The following is a 23,649-nucleotide window of genomic DNA, read 5'->3' as shown; positions in this document are numbered from 1 at the left end:
AATAACAAAAGAACTACTGTTAAAACCTACTCAATTCTAAAACAACATGTATTTGGATATTAATCAGATCAGGTTTAAAACTATTAAAAAGTAACAAATATTCCTTAAGTTTTCCCAGATAGAATGAGAAGAAGACAAATAAATTCAAGTCATAGAGCCCAAGCTAAAACTCACTGGTTAAAAGAAGACCAGCGAAATATATTTTTAGGGGAAGACTGATGAAAGATATTTTAAAGTGTGACACAAGTAAATTATTTGCTTGATAGCGGCTGCACAGTTCTATGTAGACAGCATGTATACAAATCTATTGATAATATTTTCATATAAATTTTACTTACTTTTCATATAATAAGTGGGTGAATGATTTATTTTTCCAACAGTCATTTAATAATGGTGGTCATTGTTTTAATTTAGTGAGGATTCTTACTACTTGTTTTAGGATTTGGATGTGTGTGGATGTTCTAATAGTCGTGAACTCTGGTTCCAGCAGTTTCAGTCAGTTGAAGCTGTGCTCTGAGGTAAATGTATACTGTTACTACAGAAAATTAATTTGGTACCATCTTTTACTTGATATATCTTGTTTCGTTTTGAACCTCTTCTTAGACTAGCTGGCCTTTAAGTATAATAGTTGAAGAGTTCTGCAGATACATTAAAAATATAATCCTCATCTTCTGGATAAAAAGGCTTTTAACACGTCCATCGCATGTCTACTTTAAGGTTATAGTCACTCCACATCTTACACTTTCGTATGTCTCCATTCCCCATACACACAGTCCCTGACTTACAATGGTCCAATTTAGGATTTTTGGCTTTATTATGATCATGCAAAAGCAATACACATTCAATACATTCAGACTTAAAATGGGGTTACTTTGAAAATACACTTTTACACTTAAGATGTTTTCAACTTGTGATGGGTTTATTGGGACATGATTCCTTTGCAAGTCAATGAACATTTGTACTTAGTTATGAAAATTAGCTTTGGAGACTATAAAGCTTTTTCAATGAAAGACAAAAGCTGTATTCATTAGACTTCTGTGTAGAAGACTAGAAGACTCTGCCCAGGAATCACAATTGTTATGCTAGTATATTAGTTCCTTAATGAAACAAACTTTTTAAACATGCCTATTACTGTCTGACTGTGGAGATAGTGGGATTATGATGATCTATAAGAGGCAATGTTTCTATAGCTTGGAATATACCAGAATATACTTACATGAGTATTAATGTTATAAAAGTCATAACATAATAGATTAAATAGCTCTTTATAAGACTCTTCAAAAGGCTCAACCATACACTCATGTCCATCCTTACAGTTTTCAAAGACTGAAACACATTATCACAATCCCATTTGAAATATGTTAAATATTTTGTCCAAGGACCCATGAGTGGTAAACGCAGATATAGATCTACTATATTATAGGTCAAGTTTTCTCAGCCTGAGCATTATCAACATTTGACTTAGATCATTTTTTGTTGTGGACAACTCCTCCATCATTTTAAGATGTTTGCAGCACTCTTGGCCTCTAGCCACTACATGCAGTAGCATCTTTCTTCCCCAGTTATCACAGCCAAAAATGTCTCCAGATACTGTCAAATGTTCCTGGAGAGCAGGCAAAATCACCTGCTATTGGAAACCACTGATGTAGCCTGATGATTTCTCTAATATGTTTCCTACATTTTGGTAGAGTGATATTTCATATAAGTTAATATGAAGCTGGAGTTATAGCATGTCTATATAATGGAAATGCTTTCACTAGAGTTTATTTACTTTAGATAGCTGGACAAAGTGAATTGATGAATACCTCAAAAGAGATGGCATCAAAGAAACAAAGCCTTTGCAATCAGAAAGACCATTTTTGAGGCCGGGTGCGGTGGCTCATGCCTGTAATCCCAGCACTTTGGGAGGTCAAGCAGGGCAGATAACGAGGTCAGGAGATCGAGACCAGCCTGGCCAAAATGGTGAAACTCCGTCTCTATTAAAAATACAGAAAATTAGCCGGGCATGGTGGCAGGCACCTGTAATCCCAGCTACTTGGGAGGCTGAGGCAGGAGAATTGCTTGAGCCCGGGAGGTGGAGGTTGCAGTGAGCCGAGATCGCACCACCGCAGTCCAGCCTGGAAACAGAGTGAGACTCCATCTGAAAAAAAAAGAAAAAGAAAAAAAAAAAGAAACACCATTTTTGAATCCCAGCTCTATGTAAATAATGCAAAGAAATAGCAATATTCTCAAATCCACAAAATAATTAATTTCTTCTCTCTCAATCTTCTCCCAGATACTAATTCAAACTTCTTGAATCAATTCAATTTCACAGGCTCTCTAATTGGTCTCATGACTGCAATGACTCCTTTTTGTAGAAAATATTTTATTTCAATAATTTATTTTATTTTCTGCTTTTCCCAGTCATACACACAAAACACTCCTAGATATATAATAAACTAATGTTTCCAATATTTTGAACCCTGGTGATGAACAATAAATATAGAAGAAAGGTATCTATGTGAGTCTTTTTAGTGTATGGGGAAACTGGAATATGTACTAGTGCTATCAAAGCATCCAGGTATGACTAGTGAAAAATCAAACATTTTTCTAAAGTAGAAAGATGCAATGAATTTTTACAAAACTTCTCCCTACTATATAATATAGTATTCTATTTTATAATACTAAATAGAGTATTACATTATAAAAAGATAACCAAGTCATTGCAGTAACACACTGATTATAACTGATGAGAAACAAATAATTTTGTATACTTCTATATTTTTATAGAATATTGATAATTGTCACATCTTTATCAAATAATATTCTTAGTGTAACAATATAAGAAGTATAATGAAAATATTTACTAGAAGACACCTTATATGGGGTATCTTTTAATTTTAATTAAAAATTAATCTGCTGTGAGATTATATCTCAAGGACGTATGAGTATACTTATATAGATACAGAAAAGTGCACAGATTATCCACCTATAGCTTGATAAAGTTTAACAACTATACATGCCTATGTATCCACAGATTAGGATTTAAGTCAGAGACATGGGGATTTTTAAAAGACCTATAATGGACACACATTTCACATGGTGTGACTTCTTATTAATATAGTTATTAAATAATAGTATTTTATTAGGTACCATAAGATATATGAATAACTATGCAAAGTTATAATGTAAGGAATTTCTCTGAATTTGGGAGGCATATTAATGGAAACTGTAGTCAACAATTCAAAACATTCTGCAGCTGTGTGCCCAACCTCATCTTCCTTAGAAAGGAACAAAGACTCAAGAAATCACATAATCACTCTGTCTGATTAAAATGGTAATCTTGAGAAATGTTTCATCATTCAGTTTTGTATCATGCATAGTTTTGAAAACCTACTTCATGTATTTATGTCCATGTTAGATATTTTTATTATAGTAGCCATTAATTTGTGTATCAGAATTATGATATTATAAAATAAGTATTTTAAGACCAATAGCCTGTATACAGTACACAGAATGAAATGGATGAGTAAAAAGATGGAGGAAGTAAATGTACTGAAAGGCAATATTGCAATACCCTACACAGGAAGTGTTTCCACCTTGAATTAGGAAGACAAGGGGAATGAATAGGTAGAGATAAATAAGAAAAGTGTTATTTAGGATGAATCAGCATAACCTGGTTTTTGAATTGATAAAAAGATTAAAGTAGACAGAATTTGCTATGTTTGTTAAGATTATACATGTACATATATAGCATATGGGTTATTTGAAGAATAATTATACCAAAATAAAATTAGGGAAATTATAAAGGCAAACTTTTACATTTGCAGTGGGAAAATGGGTTCCAGTGTATGTATATTAAAACTTGTATTAACCTGTTTCATAAATATGACAGTTTGGGAACAATGTCAGTTTTTAGCGGCTGGTTCTCATTCTTCCTAAACCGCCAGTTCTCAAAGTGTCAGAGAAGATAAGAAGACAGATGAGGTCACAGCAGTAGACCCACACTGGGAACTAATGAGACAAAGAATTATCACTGTTTTGGCAGTTTTAACCAATCACACTTTCCAACATCTTTTCTGTTTTTGTTTTTTTTTTTCTGAGACAGGGTCTTGCTCTGTTGCCCAGGCTGGAGTACAGTGGTGTGATCTTGGCTCACTGCAACCTCCACCTCTTGGATTCAAGCAATTCTCCGGCCTCAGCCTCCTGAGTGGCTGGGATTACCAGCATCTGCTACCACGCCCGGCTAGTTTTTTGTATTTTAAGTAGAGACAGGGTTTCACCATGTTGGCCAGGTTGGTCTTGAACACCTGACCTCGTGATCCGACTGCTTCAGCCTCTCAAAGTGCTGAGATTACAGCTGTGAGCCACCGTGCCCGGCCTCTAACATCTTTTCTAATAATATTTCGGCTTAATGAGCAGTTATTAACCTGTGAAAAGCACCTCTGGGACCTGAAAAGACATGGATTGTGCTACTTGACATCTCACCTCTAAGCCAGCTAGCTCCACAGGTTCACCTGTGATATTTTATTAACCTTTTATTAATGAGATTGAATATTTTGGTCCACACTTACATTGTGGTGGCAGAGTTTTACCGTGTGTGACACAAAAAGCACTCTAAGAAAAAAAGGGTTATTCAACCAAGTAAGATATAAAATTATATTTTGCAATGGAGCAATCTCTGTAAGGAAAATTTGAACTCATATTTCTAAATAGTAACGGTAATATTAAATTACCATTAAGATTCCAAAGGAAAATTATAGCAGCAAACTAAAGAATGAACTTTAGAGAATATTTGTATTTATGAGGTGGATGAGGAAACAAGCAAATAAAAAAGGCAGTTGTCACAAATGTAGAGGATGAATCAGAAGAATACAATTTTAAATAAAAATATTTACTGCATTTGGTAAGTTGGAGGGAGATTTCAAACGAAACTAGAAACTGAAATGTCAGGACTCATGTAAATAGAACGGATCTTCATTATTTGCCAATTCCATATCTATGAATTTTCTACTCGCTCAAATTTATTTATTTATTTATTTATTTATTTATTTATTTATTTAGAGACAGGGCCTCACTCTGTCACCCAGGCTGGAGTGCAGTGGCATGATCATGGCTCACTGAAGCCTCAATCTCTCAGGCTCAAGCGATCCTCTCACCTCAACCTCCTGAGTAGCTGTGACCACAGGTGCACATCACCACACTGGGCTAAGTTCTGGGTTTACAAGCCTGAGCCACTGCACCTGGCCTCAAATTTATTTTTAACCTCCAAATCAATACTTAGACACTTTGGCATCCTTTCTTGGACATATGCAGAGTGGTGAAAATGTTTGAGTAACTCATTGCGCGTATTCCCAGTTGAAGTCCGAGGCAATGAGCAATACTCTTCCTTCTTGTTTCAGCTCTCATGCCACAAGCGTTTTTTTTTCCTTCTCCTTCTCCTTCTCTTTCTTCTCCTTCTCCTTCTCCTTCTCCTTCTCCTTCTCCTTCTCCTTCTTCTTCTTCATCTTCTTTTTGTTGTTCTTGTTGAGACAGAGTTTTGCTCTGTTGCCCAGGCTGGAGTGCAGTGGTACCATCATAGCTCACAGTGGCCTTGACCTCCCAGGATCAAGCAGTCCTTCCACCTCAGCCTCCCAAGTAGCTGGAACTATAGGCATGCCACCACACCAGGCTAAATTTTTTTTTTAAACTTTTAGTAGAGACAGGGTCTCACTCTTCAGTTGTCCAGGTTACTAAACATTCTTTTCAAAACATATTTAGTGCTCTGTTTTCCTCATTTTTGTGCTTTTTGTTGGTGTTTAAAATGGTCCTCAAGCATATTGTTGAACTACTCTCTAGTGTTCATCAGAACAAAAGGTCTATGATGTGCCTTATAGAGAAAATATGTGTTAGATAAGCTTTCAGATTTGAGTTATAGTATTGTTGGATGTGAGTTTAATGTTAATCAATAATATATATTAAATCAGTGTTTTTTTTTAAATTATACTTTAAGTTCTAGGGTACATGTGCACAACATGCAGGCTTGTTACATATGTATACGTGTGCCATGCTGTGTGCTGCACCCATTAACTCGTCATTTACATTAGGTATATCTCCTAATGCTATCCCTCCCTCCTCTCTCCACCACATGACAGGCCCCAGTGTGTGATGGTCCCCACTCTGTGTCTAAGTGTTCTCATTGTTCAGTTCCCACCTATGAGTGAGAACATGCAGTGTTTGGTTTTCTGTCCTTGTGAAAGTTTGCTCAGAATGATGGTTTCCAGCTTCATCCATGTCCCTACAAAGGACATGAACTCATCCTATTTTATGACTACATAGTATTCCATGGGGTTATATGTGCCACATTTTCTTAATCCAGTCTATCATTGATGGACATTTGGGTTGGTTCCAAGTCTTTGCTATTGTGAATAGTGCCTCAATAAACATACATGTACATGTGTCTTTACACCAGCATGATTTATAATCCTTTGGGTTTATACCCAGTAATGGGATGACTGGGTCAAATGGTATTTCTAGTTCTAGATCCTTGAGGAATCGCCACACTGTCTTCCACAATGGTTGAACTAGTTTACAGTCCCACCAACAGTGTAAAAGTGTTCCTATTTCTCCACATCCTCTCCAGCACCTGTTATTTCCTAATTTTTTAATGATTGCCATTCTAACTGGTGTGAGATGGTATCTCACTGTGGTTTTAATTTGCATTTCTCTGATGATGAGCATTTTGTCTTGTGTCTGTTGGCTGTGTAAATGTCTTCTTTTGAGAAGTGTCTCTTCAGATCCTTTGTCCACTTTTTGACGGAGTTGTTTGATTTTTTTCTTGTAAATTTATTTAAGTTCTTTATAGATTCTAGATATCAGCCCTTTGTCAGATGGGTAGATTGTAAAAGTTTACCCCCATTCTGTAGGTTGCCTGTTCACTCTGATGGTAGTTTCTTTTGCTGTGCAGAAGCTCTTTAGCTTAATTAGATCCCATTTGTCAATTTTGGCTTTTGTTGCCATTGCTTTTGGTGTTTTAGTCATGAAGTCCTTGCCCATGCCTATGTCCTGAATGGTATTACCTAGGTTTTCTTCCAGGGTTTTTATGGTTTTAGGTGTAACACTTAAGTCTTTAATCTATCTTGAATTAATTTTGTATGAGGTGTAAGGAAGGGATCCAATTTCAGCTTTCTACATATGGCTAGCCAGTTTTCCCAGCATCATTTATTAAATATGGAATCTTTTCCCCATTTCTTGTTTTTGTCAGGTTTATCAAAGATCAGATGGTTGCAGATGTGTGGTATTATTTCTGAGGGCTCTGTTCTGTTGCATTGGTCTGTATCTCTGTTTTGGTACCAGTACCATGCTGTTCAGTTACTGTAGCCTTGTAGTATAATTTGAAGTCGGTAGCATGATGCCTCAAGTTTTTTTATTTTGAAAAGAAATTGCGCTGATTTTTAGAATTTTCAGCTTTTCTACTCTGGTTTCTCCCCATCTTTGTGGTTATATCTACCTTTGGTCTTTGATGATGGTGACGTACAGATGGGGTTTTGGTGTGTATGTCCTTACTGCTTGTTAGTTTTCCAACTCTGTGAAGAAAGTCATTGGTAGCTTGATGGGGAGGGCCTTGAATCTATAAGTTACCTTGGGCAGTATGGCCATTTTCAAGATATTGATTCTTCGTATCCATGAACATGTAATGCTTCTCTGCTTGTTTGTGTCCTCTTTTATTTCATTCAGCAATAGTTTGTAGTTCTCCTTGAAGATGTCCTTCACATCCCTTGTAAGTTGAATTCCTAGGTATTTTATTCTCTTTGAAGCAATTGTGAATTGGAATTCACTCATGATTTGGCTCTCTGTCTGTTATTGGTGTATAGGAATGCTTGTGATTTTTGCACATTGATTTTGTGTCCTGAGACTTTGCTAAAGTTGCTTATCAGCTTAAGGAGATTTTGGGCTGAGACGATGGGGTTTTCTAAATATACAAACATGTCCTCTGCAAACAGGCACAATTCGACTGCCTCTTTTCCTAATTGAATACCCTTTATTTCTTTCTTCTACCTGATTGCCCTAGCCAGAAATTCCAACACTGTGTTGACTAGGAGTGGTGAGAGAGGGCATCCCTGTTTTGTTCCAGTTTTCAAAGGGAATATTTCCAGTTTTTGCCCATTCAGTATGATATTGGCTAATAACTAAGATCAGAGCAGAACTAACAGAAATAGAGACACGAAAAAAATCCTTCAAAAAATCAATGAATCCAGGAGCAGGTTTTTTGAAAAGATGAACAAAATTGATAAACCGCAAGCAAGACTAATAAAGAAGAGAGGAAAATCAAATAGACTCAATAAAAACTGATAAAGAGGATATCACCACCGATCCCACAGAAATACAAGCTACCATCAAAGAATACTGTAAACTTCTCTACACAAATAAACTAGAAAATCTGGAAGAAATGGATAAATCCCTGGACACATACACCCTCCCAAGACTAAACCAGGAAGAAGTTGAATCCCTGAATAGACCTATAACAGGCTCTGAAATTGAGGTAATAATTAATAGCCTAGCAACCAAAAAAAGTCCAGGACAAGATGGATTCACAGCTGAGTTCTACCAGAGGTATAAAGAGGAGCTGATACCATTCCTTCTGAAATCATTCCAATCAATAGAAAAAGATGGAATCCTCCTTAACTCATTTTATGAGGCCAGCATCATCCTGATACCAAAGTGTGGCCGAGACACAACTAAAAAAAAGAGAATTTTAGACCAATATCCCTGATGAATATCAATGCAAAAACCCTTAATAAAATACTGGCAAACCAAATCTGGCAGCACATCAAAAAGCTTATCCACCAAGGTCAAATTGGCTTCATCCCTGGGATGCAAGGCTGGTTCAACATACGCAAATCAATAAACGTAATCCATCATATAAACAAAATCCAAGACAAAAACCACAAGATTATCTCCATAGATGCCGAAAAGGACTTCGACAAAACTCAACAGCCCTTCATGCTAAAAACTCTCAATAGACTAGGTATTGATGAGATGTATCTCAAAATAATAAGAGCTGTTTATGAGAATCAGTGTCTTTAAGTAGAAACACACACAAAAGGAAGGTTACATATTGATTGGTCCATGAAAATGTTGTGACCAGAGGCTCACAGGAGCATAGCCCTATTTCTCCTAGGAACAGTGTTTCAGTATTTGCTAATTCAATGTTCACTGTGACTTTGTAAAAAATGATTACCATAGATAATGAGAATCAGTATACAAACAGATGTATACATAGATACACACACATCCTTTTTGTGTTTAAGAAGTTAAAATAGAAAATTATAGTATACTAGTATTAGTTACAGTCTCCAAGAATACAACTACAAAAACATATTTAAGCCATTAGTAAATTTCATTATATTGCAATCAGAATTCAAGTAATTTTAATATTTGCTTCTGAAATTGGTGCACCATTTAGCTGTTTTGATACCATAAACAAGTAAATTTTATAAATGTAGATATATGAGATCTTTCAGTTACTGTGATCGACTCATTTATAAAATATATCTTTGAGTATATATTAGGATTTCTCCTTTTCTGTGTAAATTAAGTAAAATTCAATACTTTCTCTGCTAACTTTATTTAAACAATGCTTCTTGAGCTCTCTGTTATTTGATAGGAATTTAGTAGTACAGAGAAATCAATAGACTTTTCTACTTCTTTTCTGTCTGTTTGAAATCTCGAATAAAGGCTTTAAACCTGATAGCAATACCTTTATCTCTAACCCTGTGCATTTGAGAGTGCATAATTGTGCATTTTGCAATTTCCTTGTCTCATTTGTTCTCTCTTGTTTATCTGCTTGCTCCTAAGGCTGGGCAAAGTGATAATATATGAGTGGCCCATGTAGTAGGTAGAAAATGAGGGCGAGTCCATGGATATCTTACCCATGTCTTGGTACTAGTGGCATGCAATAATATGGGCCTACCAAAGCTCCTAGATTTTTTCAGCCCTAAGTTTTTTGTTAGATACACTGCCAATATATAGAAAAGACTATAACATGGGAAAACACGAGTGGTTAGTTACATTCAGGCCTTGCTGTTTGCAGCCTTAAACTTCATGTAAAACCTCAATGAAACATATTTTCTCACTTTTAAGATAAAGGATCTGAACGATTGATCTAACTCTTTCACAGCATTACTGTGATTACCAGAGGAATAAAAAGCAATTTTAGTAATCTATCTTTTCTTCTAAAATACTTCACTTTCTCTATGTTTGAAAAATGAGGTCCCTCATAGAACAAGGTCAGTATTATGGGAGAATGACTCATTTAATTCTAAAATGTAACGTGTTACAATAATTTGTCTTAAGATGGTTCAATGCAGGTGTCATAGAATGAGTTCCGATGGGTCTGCAGAGGTGAATTCATAGGAATGTTTGTTACCTCTCTGTTTGGATTTATGAAACTGGTTCTCTAGCTTCATTGTATAGTAATGCCCCAAAAGTGAAAAGCCTAAACTACTTCTACTTTTTTCATGCTATTCGTGTGTATTAGTCTGTTCTCACGCTGCTGTAAAGATACTACCTGAGACTGGGTAATTGTGAACAAAAGAGGTTTAATAGACACAGTTCTGCATGACTGGAGAGGCTTCAGGAAACTTACAATCATGGCAGAAGGCGAAGCAGGACATATCTTGCAAGGCAGCAGGAGAGAAAGAGGGGAAACTGCCACTTTAAAAACCTCAGATCTCGTGAGAATTCCCTCACTATCATGAGAACAGCATGGGAGAAACCACCCTCATGACTCAGTCCCCTCCCCACTAGGTCCCTCCCTTGACACATGGGTATTACAATTCGACATGAGATTGGGGTGGAGACACAAAGTCAAACCATATCATCTTAGCTGTAGGCAAAGAATGGGATATATCTTTATTCTTTGACTTTCTAGAAATGCCACTCTCTCAAAAATATAAGCCTAGGAGACAGAGGGTGAAGGCAGGGTACTATTTTCTACTGTAGTGGGGATAAGTGACACTTTTTTATCCTATTAGTTTAATATAGGCAATGGAAAATGATCATGTAAATGAAATTAATTCCATAACTACCAAATGAACCACAAAGAAACAGAAAAGCATTCTGTGAAAGAGAACTATCGGGAAGATTCACCTTAAATTAGATGTGAATTTCCTTCCACTAATTTCTAGTTGAATTATTTAGGCATACTCAGGACTCCTGTTGTATTTTTTAAGATTCTGAGTTTGGATCACCTTTCTCATCACAACATTTATCTTATTTTTAATTTTTTAAAAATATTTAATTTTTAAACACTTAATTTTGTTGTCCTCTCCTCCAAACTTATATCTGATCACCATCCACCTTTCTCAAGAAGAGGAGCTACCAAAATCACGTGGCAGTAAGGCCAGGAGGGTAATAACAAAGCAGAACAGAGTGTGCGTGCAGAGACTACTGTTCCCTGCTCTAGATGTGAACCTGGGGACCTGTGCCACAGGGTCCTGGAGCAAGAATCAGAGTTCCAACCAAGATATCTGGACCTGTCCCACTCACCTCAAGGATAGATTGTGCCAGCCTAAATACATTATATCTGGAGAGCTGCTGGCGTTCTAGGCCTCTGGGAAAATAGCAGAGCTGTGATATTAAGCTGAGTTCCCCTATCCTTGATCCTCAGGGCACCAGACTTTGTAGCTGAAGGCATCACAAGCAGAGAGGTTCTACTTGTCACCTTGCAACAGAACTGGCAATTTTTTAACTGTTCTAGCACCTACCCACAAGGTTACTGTGCCTTACACTGCTGTGTGAGTCCTTCATTTATTATACTCAGGCAGGCAGATCTGGATATGAAGGTGAAAAGATCCACCAGTAGTAATTAATAATAATAATAATAATAATAATAATAATGGTCATAATAATAATACCTAGGAAACCCAGCAGCTAGAGAAAGGAAATGTAAGTAGAACACGCAGGTACCAAACTGACATTTAGGCAGAATTTCTGCAGCAGGTTGATGACAATTAGAATAAAAATAATAAAGATTTAAGGTAACTTTAGGTTTAAATCATTTTCTAAGACTAAAATGTATGATTTTGAGTTCAAAAATGTAGAAGGATTCAGTGAGAATATGGTCCCTATGGAGATCTAAATTAGTGGTCCAGAAGGTGCACTAGAATACATATCTGAACAAGAGCAAAGCTGAAGAGATGGTAATCATAATGGAAAGCATACACGACAGAAGACTGGCAGGCATTGTTCAATGTTCAATGTGCTTTTTTTTTTTTTTTTTTTGAGACAGGATCTCACTGTGTTGCCCAGGCTGGAGTGCAGTTGTGCGATCTAGGCTCACTGCAACCTCTACTTCCTGGGTTCAAGTGATTCTCCCACCTCAGCCTCCCCGGTAGCTGGGACTATGGGCATGCACCACCACATCCAGCTAATTTTGGTATTTTTCTGTAGATACAGGGTTTCCACCATGTTGGCCAGGCTTGTCTCGAATTCCTGACCTCAGGTGATCCATCCGCCTTGGCCTCCCAAAGTGCTGGGATTACAGGTATGAGCCACCATGCCTGGCCTCAATGTACTTTTTGTTTCTAACTTAGTTAATCCTTACAAGAACCCTTTGAGATAGAAATTCTAGAGAAATATAATACTTGAATAATGAAAAATTTTGTAATAAAAGAATAAAGAAAGAACAAACTATAAAAATGTGATAGAAGAATTCTCTCTTGATGAAGAAATGTTAAGTACAGATAGAAAGAGCTCATCAAGTTCCATGAAGGATCATGAAAAAATAAAATTAAAAGATGCACTCCTAGACATATGGTAAAACTCTATTCCAAATATCAACAGTCAAATTTATCATTTCAATACAACAGGTTAGAATTGATAAAAATTACATTTACAAAAGATAGAGGTTAAAGGACTTTGATATCTTATCTTTCCACTAAGATATTATTTACCTGCTAAAGAAAGGTATTTTCTGCTCATTTGTTATGCTTTGTCATCTTTATTTAAATATGCATGAAATGTATTATTCTATGTGGTGTGGTGTGAGTCCAACTTACCTTTATCTAGGATAATAAAATATCAAAATAATTATTTGGATGAAATATCCCTTTTTCACACTGAACTTAAACACTTTTATATTATATAATCAGCCCTTCATATCTATGGTTTTCATAATCACAGATTTCATCAATCACAGACTGAAGATATTTTCAAAAATGAATAAATAAAAAATAATAAAACAATATAAATAAACAATTATGATGACTATGTAGCACCTGCATTGTATTAGGTATTATAAGTAATCTAAAGGTAATTTAAAGTATACAAAAGGATGTGCATAGATTATATGCAAATACTTTTTATAAAAAGTATAAAATATATTTGTATAAATATATATTTGTATAAAATATATGCGATTTTATACAAAATGAGCATCTGAGGATTTTGGTATCCACAGGGTTACTGAAACTGCCCCATATGGATACTAAAAGACAACTGTATTAATTTGCCATATACACCAAGTAAATTGGAATTTTTCTTTTATCTCCTGTTCTATTTATTCTTAAACACAACTATTCTGTTTTTATTATAATGGCTTTATACTATATTTGCGTATCAGATAAGATCATCTTCGCTATTCTTTCATTTATAACTTTTGGCTATTTTAAAATTTTTATTCTTTAATATGAGTTTGAAGTTATAACATCTAAAACCCCTCTACCTCATCAAAAATAAATAAATAAATTCCTCCTGTGGCTGGCTTTGTACTTGGAACTGCGTATGTTATTTTGAGAGAAGAGTTATTTTTATATACTAGATGTTACATATAAGAAATTGAATCTTAATTATTGTTTTCATTTCTGGTTGGTTATTTTCTAGAATGTTATTTTCATATCATTTTCCAAGATTTATACCATTATTTTTTTCTTTCCCTATTGTAAATGCTAGAACATAAAAAATAATAGTGATTAGTACTGGTAAGATTACATACTTTTGTAGTATTTCTAGACTAAGGGAAATGATCTTAATATGTCATCATTTAGAACCATGTTCAATGTTGAGTTTTGGTATATTTTAAAAATTATATTTTTGTGGGCACCTTCTATTCCAGTGCTTGTTTTTTATACCACATTGAATCATGCTCCCCAAACATTACCTCTTATATTTAAGCCTGGAGTGGAAGTGAATGGGGCAAAAGAAGAATGTTCTTTGTGCTCTGAAAAGTCAGCATTGGTATCATGAGGTAGATATGCAATCATATACAGGAGATTGCATTAGAAATGGAATAAGTTTTTCTTCCTATTTAAACTAGTCCCAGGCTAGTAATCCTATATGTGTATTTTGCAACTTCCCACTGAAATACCCATGACTAAACTACCGTGCAAATTAAGACAGGCATTCAAGGGTCAGACAGTATCAGTATTACATCTCTGTCTAGCTGTAAACCAATGAATTTGTTCTGTTGCAGAAGTCTTAATGTATAGGATATTAACTCTATTTCTCAATCCAGCTTCATGGATCCTATAGAAAAATAATGGTTCAGCTATTTGTCTCTTTATACAGATATAAATCATTATCATTATCATCATGATCATTATTTTATCATGGTTACTTGATTATAAGCTCCATGAGGGCAAGGATTTTCTCTATTTTTTCATGTAGAAATATCCAGTCCTTAGAAAACCATTTGACACATAAAATGTACTCATATCCTCAGTGTAAATGCTATACACTTCAAAGTTTATTATTTGCATATATATTTTATTCACACTTTCAATTAGTATTTGTGGAGCATTTCCTGTGTGACATACAGTATTCTAGGCACTGCAGACATAATAGTAAATAGAAAATAGAAGGTCTTTGCCTTCATAGAACTTGCGTCTTAAAACAGTGGTTCTTAAATTTTGCTGCACATTGGAATCACCTAAAGAGTTTTTAAAGCACTGATACCAGCTTCTACCTCCAGACTTTCTGATTTAATTCATGTCTGGTGCAACTTGAAACTTGGGGGCCTCCAAAAGTTCTCCAGATAATTGTAATTATTGTGCACCAGAATTTTTGAATCATTGGCCTAATATACAAGTTGGCATTAAGCAATTCCAGGTTTCTTACTTGAGAGTGATAATAGATTGTGTAGATTATGTTACAAAAGCCACCACTTTACCTACTATGTTTAGCTCATATTATATTCATATGTTTACTATTAATATTATTTTAATTATGTCCTATATCCTTGAACCAAAAAAAAAAAGTTCCTTATGGTATTTTTGAGAAACCAACCAACACTATTTTTCTAAAAACACATTTATCAAAAAGGAGGTGAAATATTTAACATTTCAGTTGAGCCAGTTATACACCTACCTCTATTAAATGGAGATGCAAATATTGTTTACTTTTATCCCAATCAAATATCACATTAAAATATTGTTCTCCATATGTATCTAAGAAAGCTTTAAAGAGGAATTTTGAGCAGTTCTTGACTACTTGACTGAACATATAATCTATTATTATGTTTTATATAGAGAAACTAACTCTTATTTATATACTTATTTATTTATTTATCTGGCTTCCAGATGCTAAAGTGTATGTTCATTATAGTACATTATAGTTCATTAAAATGTTCAGGTCTAAATTGCACTCAGCATAGTGAAACTGCTGCTATTTTTCTTAAACATTATACCTCTTCAGAACATATTTGCAATAGGTACTGGCCCAAACTGATAACTTCCTTCCCGTCATTTTGCATAATGCAGCAACTTTGGTTTCAAAATGCCACTACAATCTTAAATATTCTGACTAGCTTTGCTGAGTTTGCAGTAGCAACAATGATAATACCCACTGTAAAAAGGAAATGCAGAAATAGTGACTGGCAAATCCTAACATGTTCCTTATATCCACACTTTAGTTTCCTTACCAGTATAATCTATATTCCAGTTAATAATTTAGTGCTAATCAGCTCCTTATCTTCTGAAAAGGAGAGTCTGCTTTGAATCACAAGGCAGTTGACCTTGAAGGTAGGTTTAATATATGCAGATTTCTTATATCACCTCTAAGCTTTTGTTACTCAGAGTATTTTCTTGGTTACATTTAGTGTGAGCTGTGCAAACCTCATTTTTTCTATCCTAGTAGTAACTGATTTAATAACGATAGTTTTTACTCTTCCTTAGTTTTGGATTTTACATTTATTTGTATAACTAGTTTTAAATAACATAGTGTATTAATGTGCAAATAAAATAAATATAAATAGTTCAGGAAAACCATAAATACTAGAAAGAATATAGTAGGATCTTTCTAAACAAATTCAGCTATTTCACAAGGTGCTTATGTATCTCTGTCAACTTTCTTTAGATTTTACTATCAAATGGCATTTTTTAGTAATGATGTGATAAAGATTTAAAATTGGTTCTTTGGACTGCATTTTGTGAATTGAAAATGAATATGAATTGAGAAATGAGCTGTAGAATTTTATTATATATAAAACTATAAGCAAAGCTATATTATTATTATAAAACCATGTAAGCAAAGCTATAGAAGTTCAGTTTAAATTTAAAAAATTTTCAACAAATCGAGGACAGGAACATGTTTCAAAAATAATATCAAAATTAGAATTTTCGCATGTTATAAGAGCTTTGGTTTAAATGTGTTAATAAGTTAATACGATTGCATAGATCTAAACTGAACAGCAAAGGAAAAAGATAAAAAATAATTTTTATTTATCTAAAAAGTACACATAATCTAGGCTTTAGGAAAAAAATTTATAAAGCTCTTTGGAAATAGAATCCCATCATGAGACAATTTCAAACTTATTTGTATGTAAATAGTAGTGACTTGCCTTAAATATTAAAATACCCATCTTTGTTTGTTGTAATTGTGAATTTACTTATTTTCTCCCATCAAAATTAGGAAGAAGAAAATACAAGATTTCTATTTCAAATGAGGAAAAATGATTAGATTAGGACAGTGGGAGCAAGGAAATATGATGATTTTCTTTTTAATTGAGATCCTTTTTTGAGAAACAAAAGGTGGCTTTGCTTTGAATTAAAAAGTCATTTTTGTTGGGTAGAATTCTTCACTTAATGGTTTCCTGCTTACACTGAAAAATACACTGGTTGATTTAGATTTGTTATTTTTCTTCATTTTGCTTTTAGTGATCACATTTGTGTAATCTTCATGCTTGAAAAGTAGAATATGAAAACAAGAACTATAGATGTGCTTTGGAGATTGATATGTAGTGCTTTTGCTAGTGAAAAAAATCTCAAAGAAATAAGTTTAAAAAACACATTTCATTAACTCTATTTTACAATAAAATGTTTGTATACTGGTATTAGCATTCCAAATTATTTTCATGAAACTTATTTTATGAAAATAACCTTCATCTTATTAGCGTGCTTTCTATTTTAAATCACGTGGTGAAAGAATGATTAAATCAAATATAAGTTATGGAGCAATTTAAATGGCTTAATCGTCTTCCAGATAAGATAGAAATGTTTCTGCTATTATCCTGAAGAATCAATAGTGAATTGAGTTGTCTTCTTTAAACACTATGCTGTTTTCACTGCTTGTTATGTTGCTTTAAAGAAATTTAAATATTTCACATGCCAGTTTAGAGAACTATTGCTTGAAAGAAACACTTTTCAAGATCATTAGTTGTGCTATTTAAAATTAACCTTTTATCTACAAATAATGTTGTCATTCTCTTTGGAGTGTTTGACCTGACTAGAGCTATGATGGCACATTTTAGCCTGCAAAACACGAGATTTCACTAAGTAAAAGTAATGTTTTGCTCAGTTTAGAGAAGAGATACTGGAAAACAATGTTAAGAGAAATTTTCAGTAGTTCATAGTTTATCATAGATTTATATTTTTTGATATAGATTAAATTTATATATCTTTAGAAAATGTGTGCTATTTATTATAAATTACTGTTTTATGTATTACTATGTGGAAATGATGTGTTTCCCAATTTAACCTTTAGAAGTAAACTTAACATAAATTTCTGTTGAATGTGGGGTTTAATAACATAGGCCTTATTTATTTAAGGATAATTTTCTTCTACTATCACCTAGGCATAAAATTAATGCCGTTTTATTTTTAACTACTTAAGCTCTTAATCTAACATACCCTTAATGAACTTACCCGTGTAAAGTACTTGATGAAGCCATCATGAAAGGCTGCTTGGATAATATTCATCAGTTCCTTTGCTGAAAATAACTGAATTTTAATGTGAACAGTTGTATATTCACCATAACTGTTTCAAGAATCTAAGGTTTATGCAACTTAATTTAATAATTTCATTTTGTTCAATTGTTCCACAGGCATGTTTATTGAGTAATGAAAACACCACAATTACGAATGAATGAGAAACACAAAGAATTAGTATTAAGAGTATGCTGTATGTTTTGATTATGATGCATAACTAAAAACCTAAAATTAACTGTAACTTAAATTGTTTCTCTGTGACTTTTTTTCTTTCTCATCCTCCTTTTTCATTCTCCCCTTCTCCTCTTTAAATAAATAAAAATATTCTGAATGTAGCTGAGCTAGTTTTAGAAGTAGAGAGGAAGATTGGTTATAAAGAGGAATGTAAGTTAATTTATAAATACAAGTGATCTCAAGTTAAAATCAATATAAGACAGCCTCTAATCTCCATGTAGCCAAAACCTGGGATTAACTCAATTCTCAATGTCCTTTGTAAATCATACTAATTAGTTTTCAGGGTAGGCACATCTTACCAACTTTATACACTTATCAAGAGTCATTTGGATTTGTTACCTAGTGTATGATTGACATTTGTTCTTGTTATTTCATTTCACAATTTCGTTAAAATTTGTGCAATCTAATGCAACATGAGCATTAAAAGGCTTTCATTTTATCTTTTTGAAACAAAGTCTTGCTCTATCACCCTGGCTGGAGTGCAGTGGCATGATCTTGGCTCACTGCAACCTCCACCTCCCAGGTTCAAACGATTCTCCTACCCCAGCCTCTCGAGTAGCTGGGATTATAGGCGCACGCCACCATGCCCATCTAGTTTTTTTGTATTTTTAGTAGAGATAGGGTTTTGCCATGTTGCCGAGGCTGGTCTCAAACTCCTGGGCTCAAGCAATCTACCCGCCTTGGCCTCCCAAAGTGCTGGGATTATAGGCGTGAACCACTGTGCCTGGCCAAAAGACTTTTTTATTTTTATTTTTTCTCCACTATAAAAACCAAGGGAAATACTATGGAAGTAGATAAAAGCAAATTGACTAAATTATAGACAATATTTTGAAAAACTAAAATTCTAGAAGGCTTCTAGAATTTTTGCTTTGGATTGCTTTGGATTGAGTGGCTTTAACTTTTTTCTCCATTAAAAAATAAAAAAACTAGAAATCAAAGGCAATGTGTGAGACTTATGAACAAATAATTAAGTGAAGAACCCTAATCAGTGCATTCTTACTTAATGAAAAGGTCTTGGTTTTACAAACGGTAGCATCCATATCCGGCTATGTAAAATAAGATCAAATAAGGATATACCTTTTTATGACTTTCTGTTTTAGTTATTTTATTTGCTTAATCAGTTGGGTAAATTATGAGTCCTAGAATTTAAGAAAAGAGGGCTTCCACTGCACTTTGTACTCTCCGTCAGAGAAAAGCTAAAGAAACCCCTTGTTTTGTTAGGCTGAGGCTGGCTGAATTCCATGGGTGTTTCTACATCTGAATATCATTACAAAGACTACCCATTTGAGGAGATAAGCTTGCTATTCAAATCTACCATATCTTCTGGAAATTTTTGAGTTCTTACTCTGCGAAATGAAGAAAATAACATAAACTAACAAGAACGGGGCACAGGTTTCTTCTTGAATGCCAGCTCTGATTAGTTGCTAATTGCTACTTGAAGATCTGTGCTGAGATCCATGTCTAGCCCCTTTCACCTTAGAGTCGAATGCCTGGTCTGGTGCTGTCAGCTGCGGCAATAGACTAGGGTAGAAGATGAAACTATCACAGCATTGTTCTCCTGAGCTACAGCCACATTTCTTTCAGTGTTTTCCAGATGTATAAATGAGCTTTTCCTGTCTTTTTCTTTTTTATTTTTTCTTCTGCTGGGACACTCCCATCAGTGACATCCCTCTGTATTGGTTAATTATTTCATAGATTAGAAAGTTTGTAGGCTCTGCACAATTCATCCCTTTGGCTCCTATAGAAAACAAATGTTTGTTAACTCATTTAAAATAAGGACAACTTCACTCACAAAATTCATAGAATAAAAACCACTTCTGTCTACTTCTCTAAAAACTGAATAACCTATGTCTAGTCTTCATTAAAGAAAGTCAGTCAAAAAAGAAAGTTTATTTCAAAATATTATCCTCACAATGAAGAGTATACAGAATATGAGGGCAAGAGGACTATTCCAATCATCACTGTTTGATTTAGTGAATCTGGCTGCTAAATTGACTCTAAGCTATTTTCTTTACAGTTTGTCACATGGTTTAGAGTCTTTAAGAGGCCAGCCTTCCCAGGTGAAAAGTAGAATAGTTTCTAAGACAGAGTATTCATAAGGTTTATGGTGTTAAGAAATTGGTTAAGAAATATTACTTCGCTGCAATCTTTAACAAATGTGGTAAAAGACATTCTGAATTTATAATGTAAATGGGGCTGGAATTGTTTCTTAGAAAATAGAATCAATAAACATATTCTCAGAAGTAAAATATATTGATTGAGTGCTATTGTCTAAATATTCCCTACACCCTAGAAGTTCCTTGTCAAATATACACACAGAAGATATACTATGCTATATAAATGAGGGTTGATGATAGGAATATATAGATCTACACGTTAGGGATAATTTTTTTTTTCAGTTTAATGACATCAAAATTCAAAACAAATGAAACATTATACATGTAACCATGTTTTAAATGCCTCCCATGTACTAGCAGCTGTACTGGTTCTGCCCTTGGGAAGTTTACTGACATAGTTGGGACACAGGCCCATAAATAGATAATTAAAGAGAATATAATTAAAGGCTATTTTAGGGTTATGCTTAGGGAGCTCTCAGGGTATGTCATAACTCCCCACATTTCAAATTACAAAATTTGCTTTACTCCAAAATAAAGGTAGCCTTATTGCACATTTAAGAAAACTTGAAATTGTAAAGTGTTTATGTGAAATGTTAACTTACAGACTTGATTTACCAAATTTACAACAGTAAAGTCAGTCCCATTTTTCAGAATATGAAAGGTATGTGATTTCAGCACCTTAAATGGGATACCTCACATTATTATTACAGTTTAAAACCTATGAGATTTTCTTTTCTATTTTTAATCCTTCTCTTAATGATCTCATTTATTGTCTGCTGGAAGTCAATTTAGGAAATCATGTTAGTCCACTAAGCACTTCAGATAAGGCTATACCATGAAGCATTCCAAGATTATCACAAGGAATTGCTTTCGTATGCCATAAAAGAAGAAATAAGCAGAATATGGCCTGCCGAAGAAGGTTACAGTTTTACAGCCCCTCCCACTGCAGCTCTTAAGTCACTCAGTTACAGTTAACTTCGGATTATCACTCACAGACTGAAAGCAAAACACATCAAAACACTCATCACACACTCTGGGCTTGCGGTGCCACTTGTATATGCGTTTCTAAATCAATGATGAGGGTATCAGAACCAATACTGGACATGGACATGGCAAATTACAGTGAAGTTCTGGACCCAACTTATACAACTTTGGAGTTTGAAACTATGCAGATTCTGTATAATTCAAATGGTAAGTCATCATCTATTTATAGATGTAAAGAAAAGTAAGTATAATTGGAGAAGGTAGACTGAGATTCCAAAAGTAGTGGCTCAATTTTTTTTTTTTTTTTTGCTGGAGAGTTTAGGGCTTGCTTTTAAGGCCACAAATCTGAGCTTTTGCACTTCATTACAAAATTTAAGTTAATAATGCTGTGGCTATTTTGTGTTAGAGGTAAGAAAACCCAGTTTTATGTAATAAAGTAATGTCAGAATTCTGTCATGGGTCAGTTAGAGAGGTAAAAAGATTAGTTTCAGCTGTTATTTTATTTGCTGTAAGTCATAGTAATAAGTAATATTGGCAGATTGGCTGTGAAAGTATATTTTCTATGCAATATATAAAATGACTTATGGAACAAAGTTTCCATAAAACATTAGAGAGTTTCACTGATTGTCTGCTTTTTTCATTATAATTCCAGTTCTCAATTGGTACTGATGAGAAACTGCATTTTAAATTACTATCAGGTTTTTGCATTGAATGCAAATATGAAAGGGAATAAGGCTTGTATTATAACCTCACTTGACAGGCTAATGTTTAGCCCCACAAAGCTGTTGGTATTTAATTACTGTAATATTTTAACTTTAAATAAGACATGAGTTGTTTAGGGTTTGTGTCTTTATGTAATACAGTTTACTATTGACTTTGAATTTAGACTTAATACCTAGTAAAAAATCTTGTTTAAAATATGTTATCACTGTTAGAACTCCTAAGATCAAGTAATTATGTATACTTTGGAAAATGTGTGTGTGTGTGTTTAATGCAAGATTGAGAATATATCTTGTACTGAGGATATCTTACTATTCTACTGTATTGTATAATTTGTATGACTGGTGTTCTGGTTCTATTTTTAATAAGCAGTGCCTTATTAATGGGTATTTTAAAAAACAGTCAAAAGGTGAATTCTGAAAATTTAGCTCAAATACAGTTAAAATAAACCTGTAGTACAACTTTCAGGAAGTCACTGTTTTGTGTCCTTATGTTTAGACTTGATTAGAGATATTTCATAGAGTATTTCATCAGAATCATGACTTTAAAAAAACACTCATGATTAAGAAATGGTAGGGACATATTTACCATAATCATAACACTTATTTACTATGTTTAACGAATATACTGAAATAACAAATTCGTATGGCAATATCCAAAGTGTGGTGTAACTTGTTTGTAATAAGATTGTCAGCAACATGTAAGTATGACACTAAACTTGAAGCAAGAGTGGAATTTTTCATATTTCTATATAGTCTGTCAGAATACAATCAATTCCAAACAGTTCTAATTTTCATTTTGTTAGTATCTGTTTTGTTAATGTTACCAAAAGAAAAATGTTTAGCATTTTAATCCTATAATGTCACATGACTAACCCTAAGCATATTCTCATTAAAATTTTTTTTCTACTTCATGAAATTATATATGACAATATTTGTCTACTCAGAAATATTAGTAAGTAGAACATATGTAAGTTACAAAATATAATCAGGACATGACAACCTTTAGTTTTATCCTTTTGTTAGATATACAATAATCAGTTGTCAATATAAAATTTTGCAATAAACTTTTGCTATATTACATATTTAATATCTTTTGAATGCATATTGATTTTTAAAGATGTAATCCACAATATTAACTCATTTAAGAAATATTTATTTTATTACAAATATCTACATTTTAAAAATAATTCTTCCTTCAGAATTGTGTATTAGATGACCCACTATATCCTGGGCATAATCCTAAATACTGGAAAACAGAAGACTAAATAAGACAGATAAATTCTCTACCACCATGGGGCTTATATTCTGTGTGTAAAGATGGGTAATAAATGAGCAGACCAATGCAGAATATACTTTTCACCAATAAAGTTATATAAAAAACTAAGGCCATTTAAAAAACTAAGGCCAGGTGTGGTGGCTCATACCTGTAGT

General features: G+C 33.8%; 1 protein-coding gene across 6 annotated transcripts in view; it reads left to right on the top strand.

Annotated features, from left to right (window-relative positions):
• Positions 1 to 23,649, top strand: part of LOC105483565 (hepatocyte nuclear factor 4 gamma) — a 156,524-nt gene that overhangs the window by 108,472 nt on the left and 24,403 nt on the right. The window contains exon 1 of one of the 6 annotated variants that reach the window (XM_011744447.3): positions 21,379 to 21,703. The exons of the other annotated variants lie outside the window; for them this stretch is intronic. Within the exon in view, the coding sequence (XP_011742749.1) occupies positions 21,586 to 21,703 (118 nt within the window). The 5' untranslated portion in view covers positions 21,379 to 21,585. Of the gene's footprint in view, positions 1 to 21,378; positions 21,704 to 23,649 lie in introns of those variants that run through there. 6 annotated transcript variants of the gene reach the window in all.

This window comes from Macaca nemestrina, chromosome 8, assembly GCF_043159975.1.
Source record: "Macaca nemestrina isolate mMacNem1 chromosome 8, mMacNem.hap1, whole genome shotgun sequence".
NCBI classification, from domain to species: Eukaryota; Metazoa; Chordata; class Mammalia; order Primates; family Cercopithecidae; genus Macaca; species Macaca nemestrina.
The sequence above is the reverse complement of the archived record's forward strand: the minus strand, read 5'-3'. Positions and strand labels throughout refer to the sequence as shown.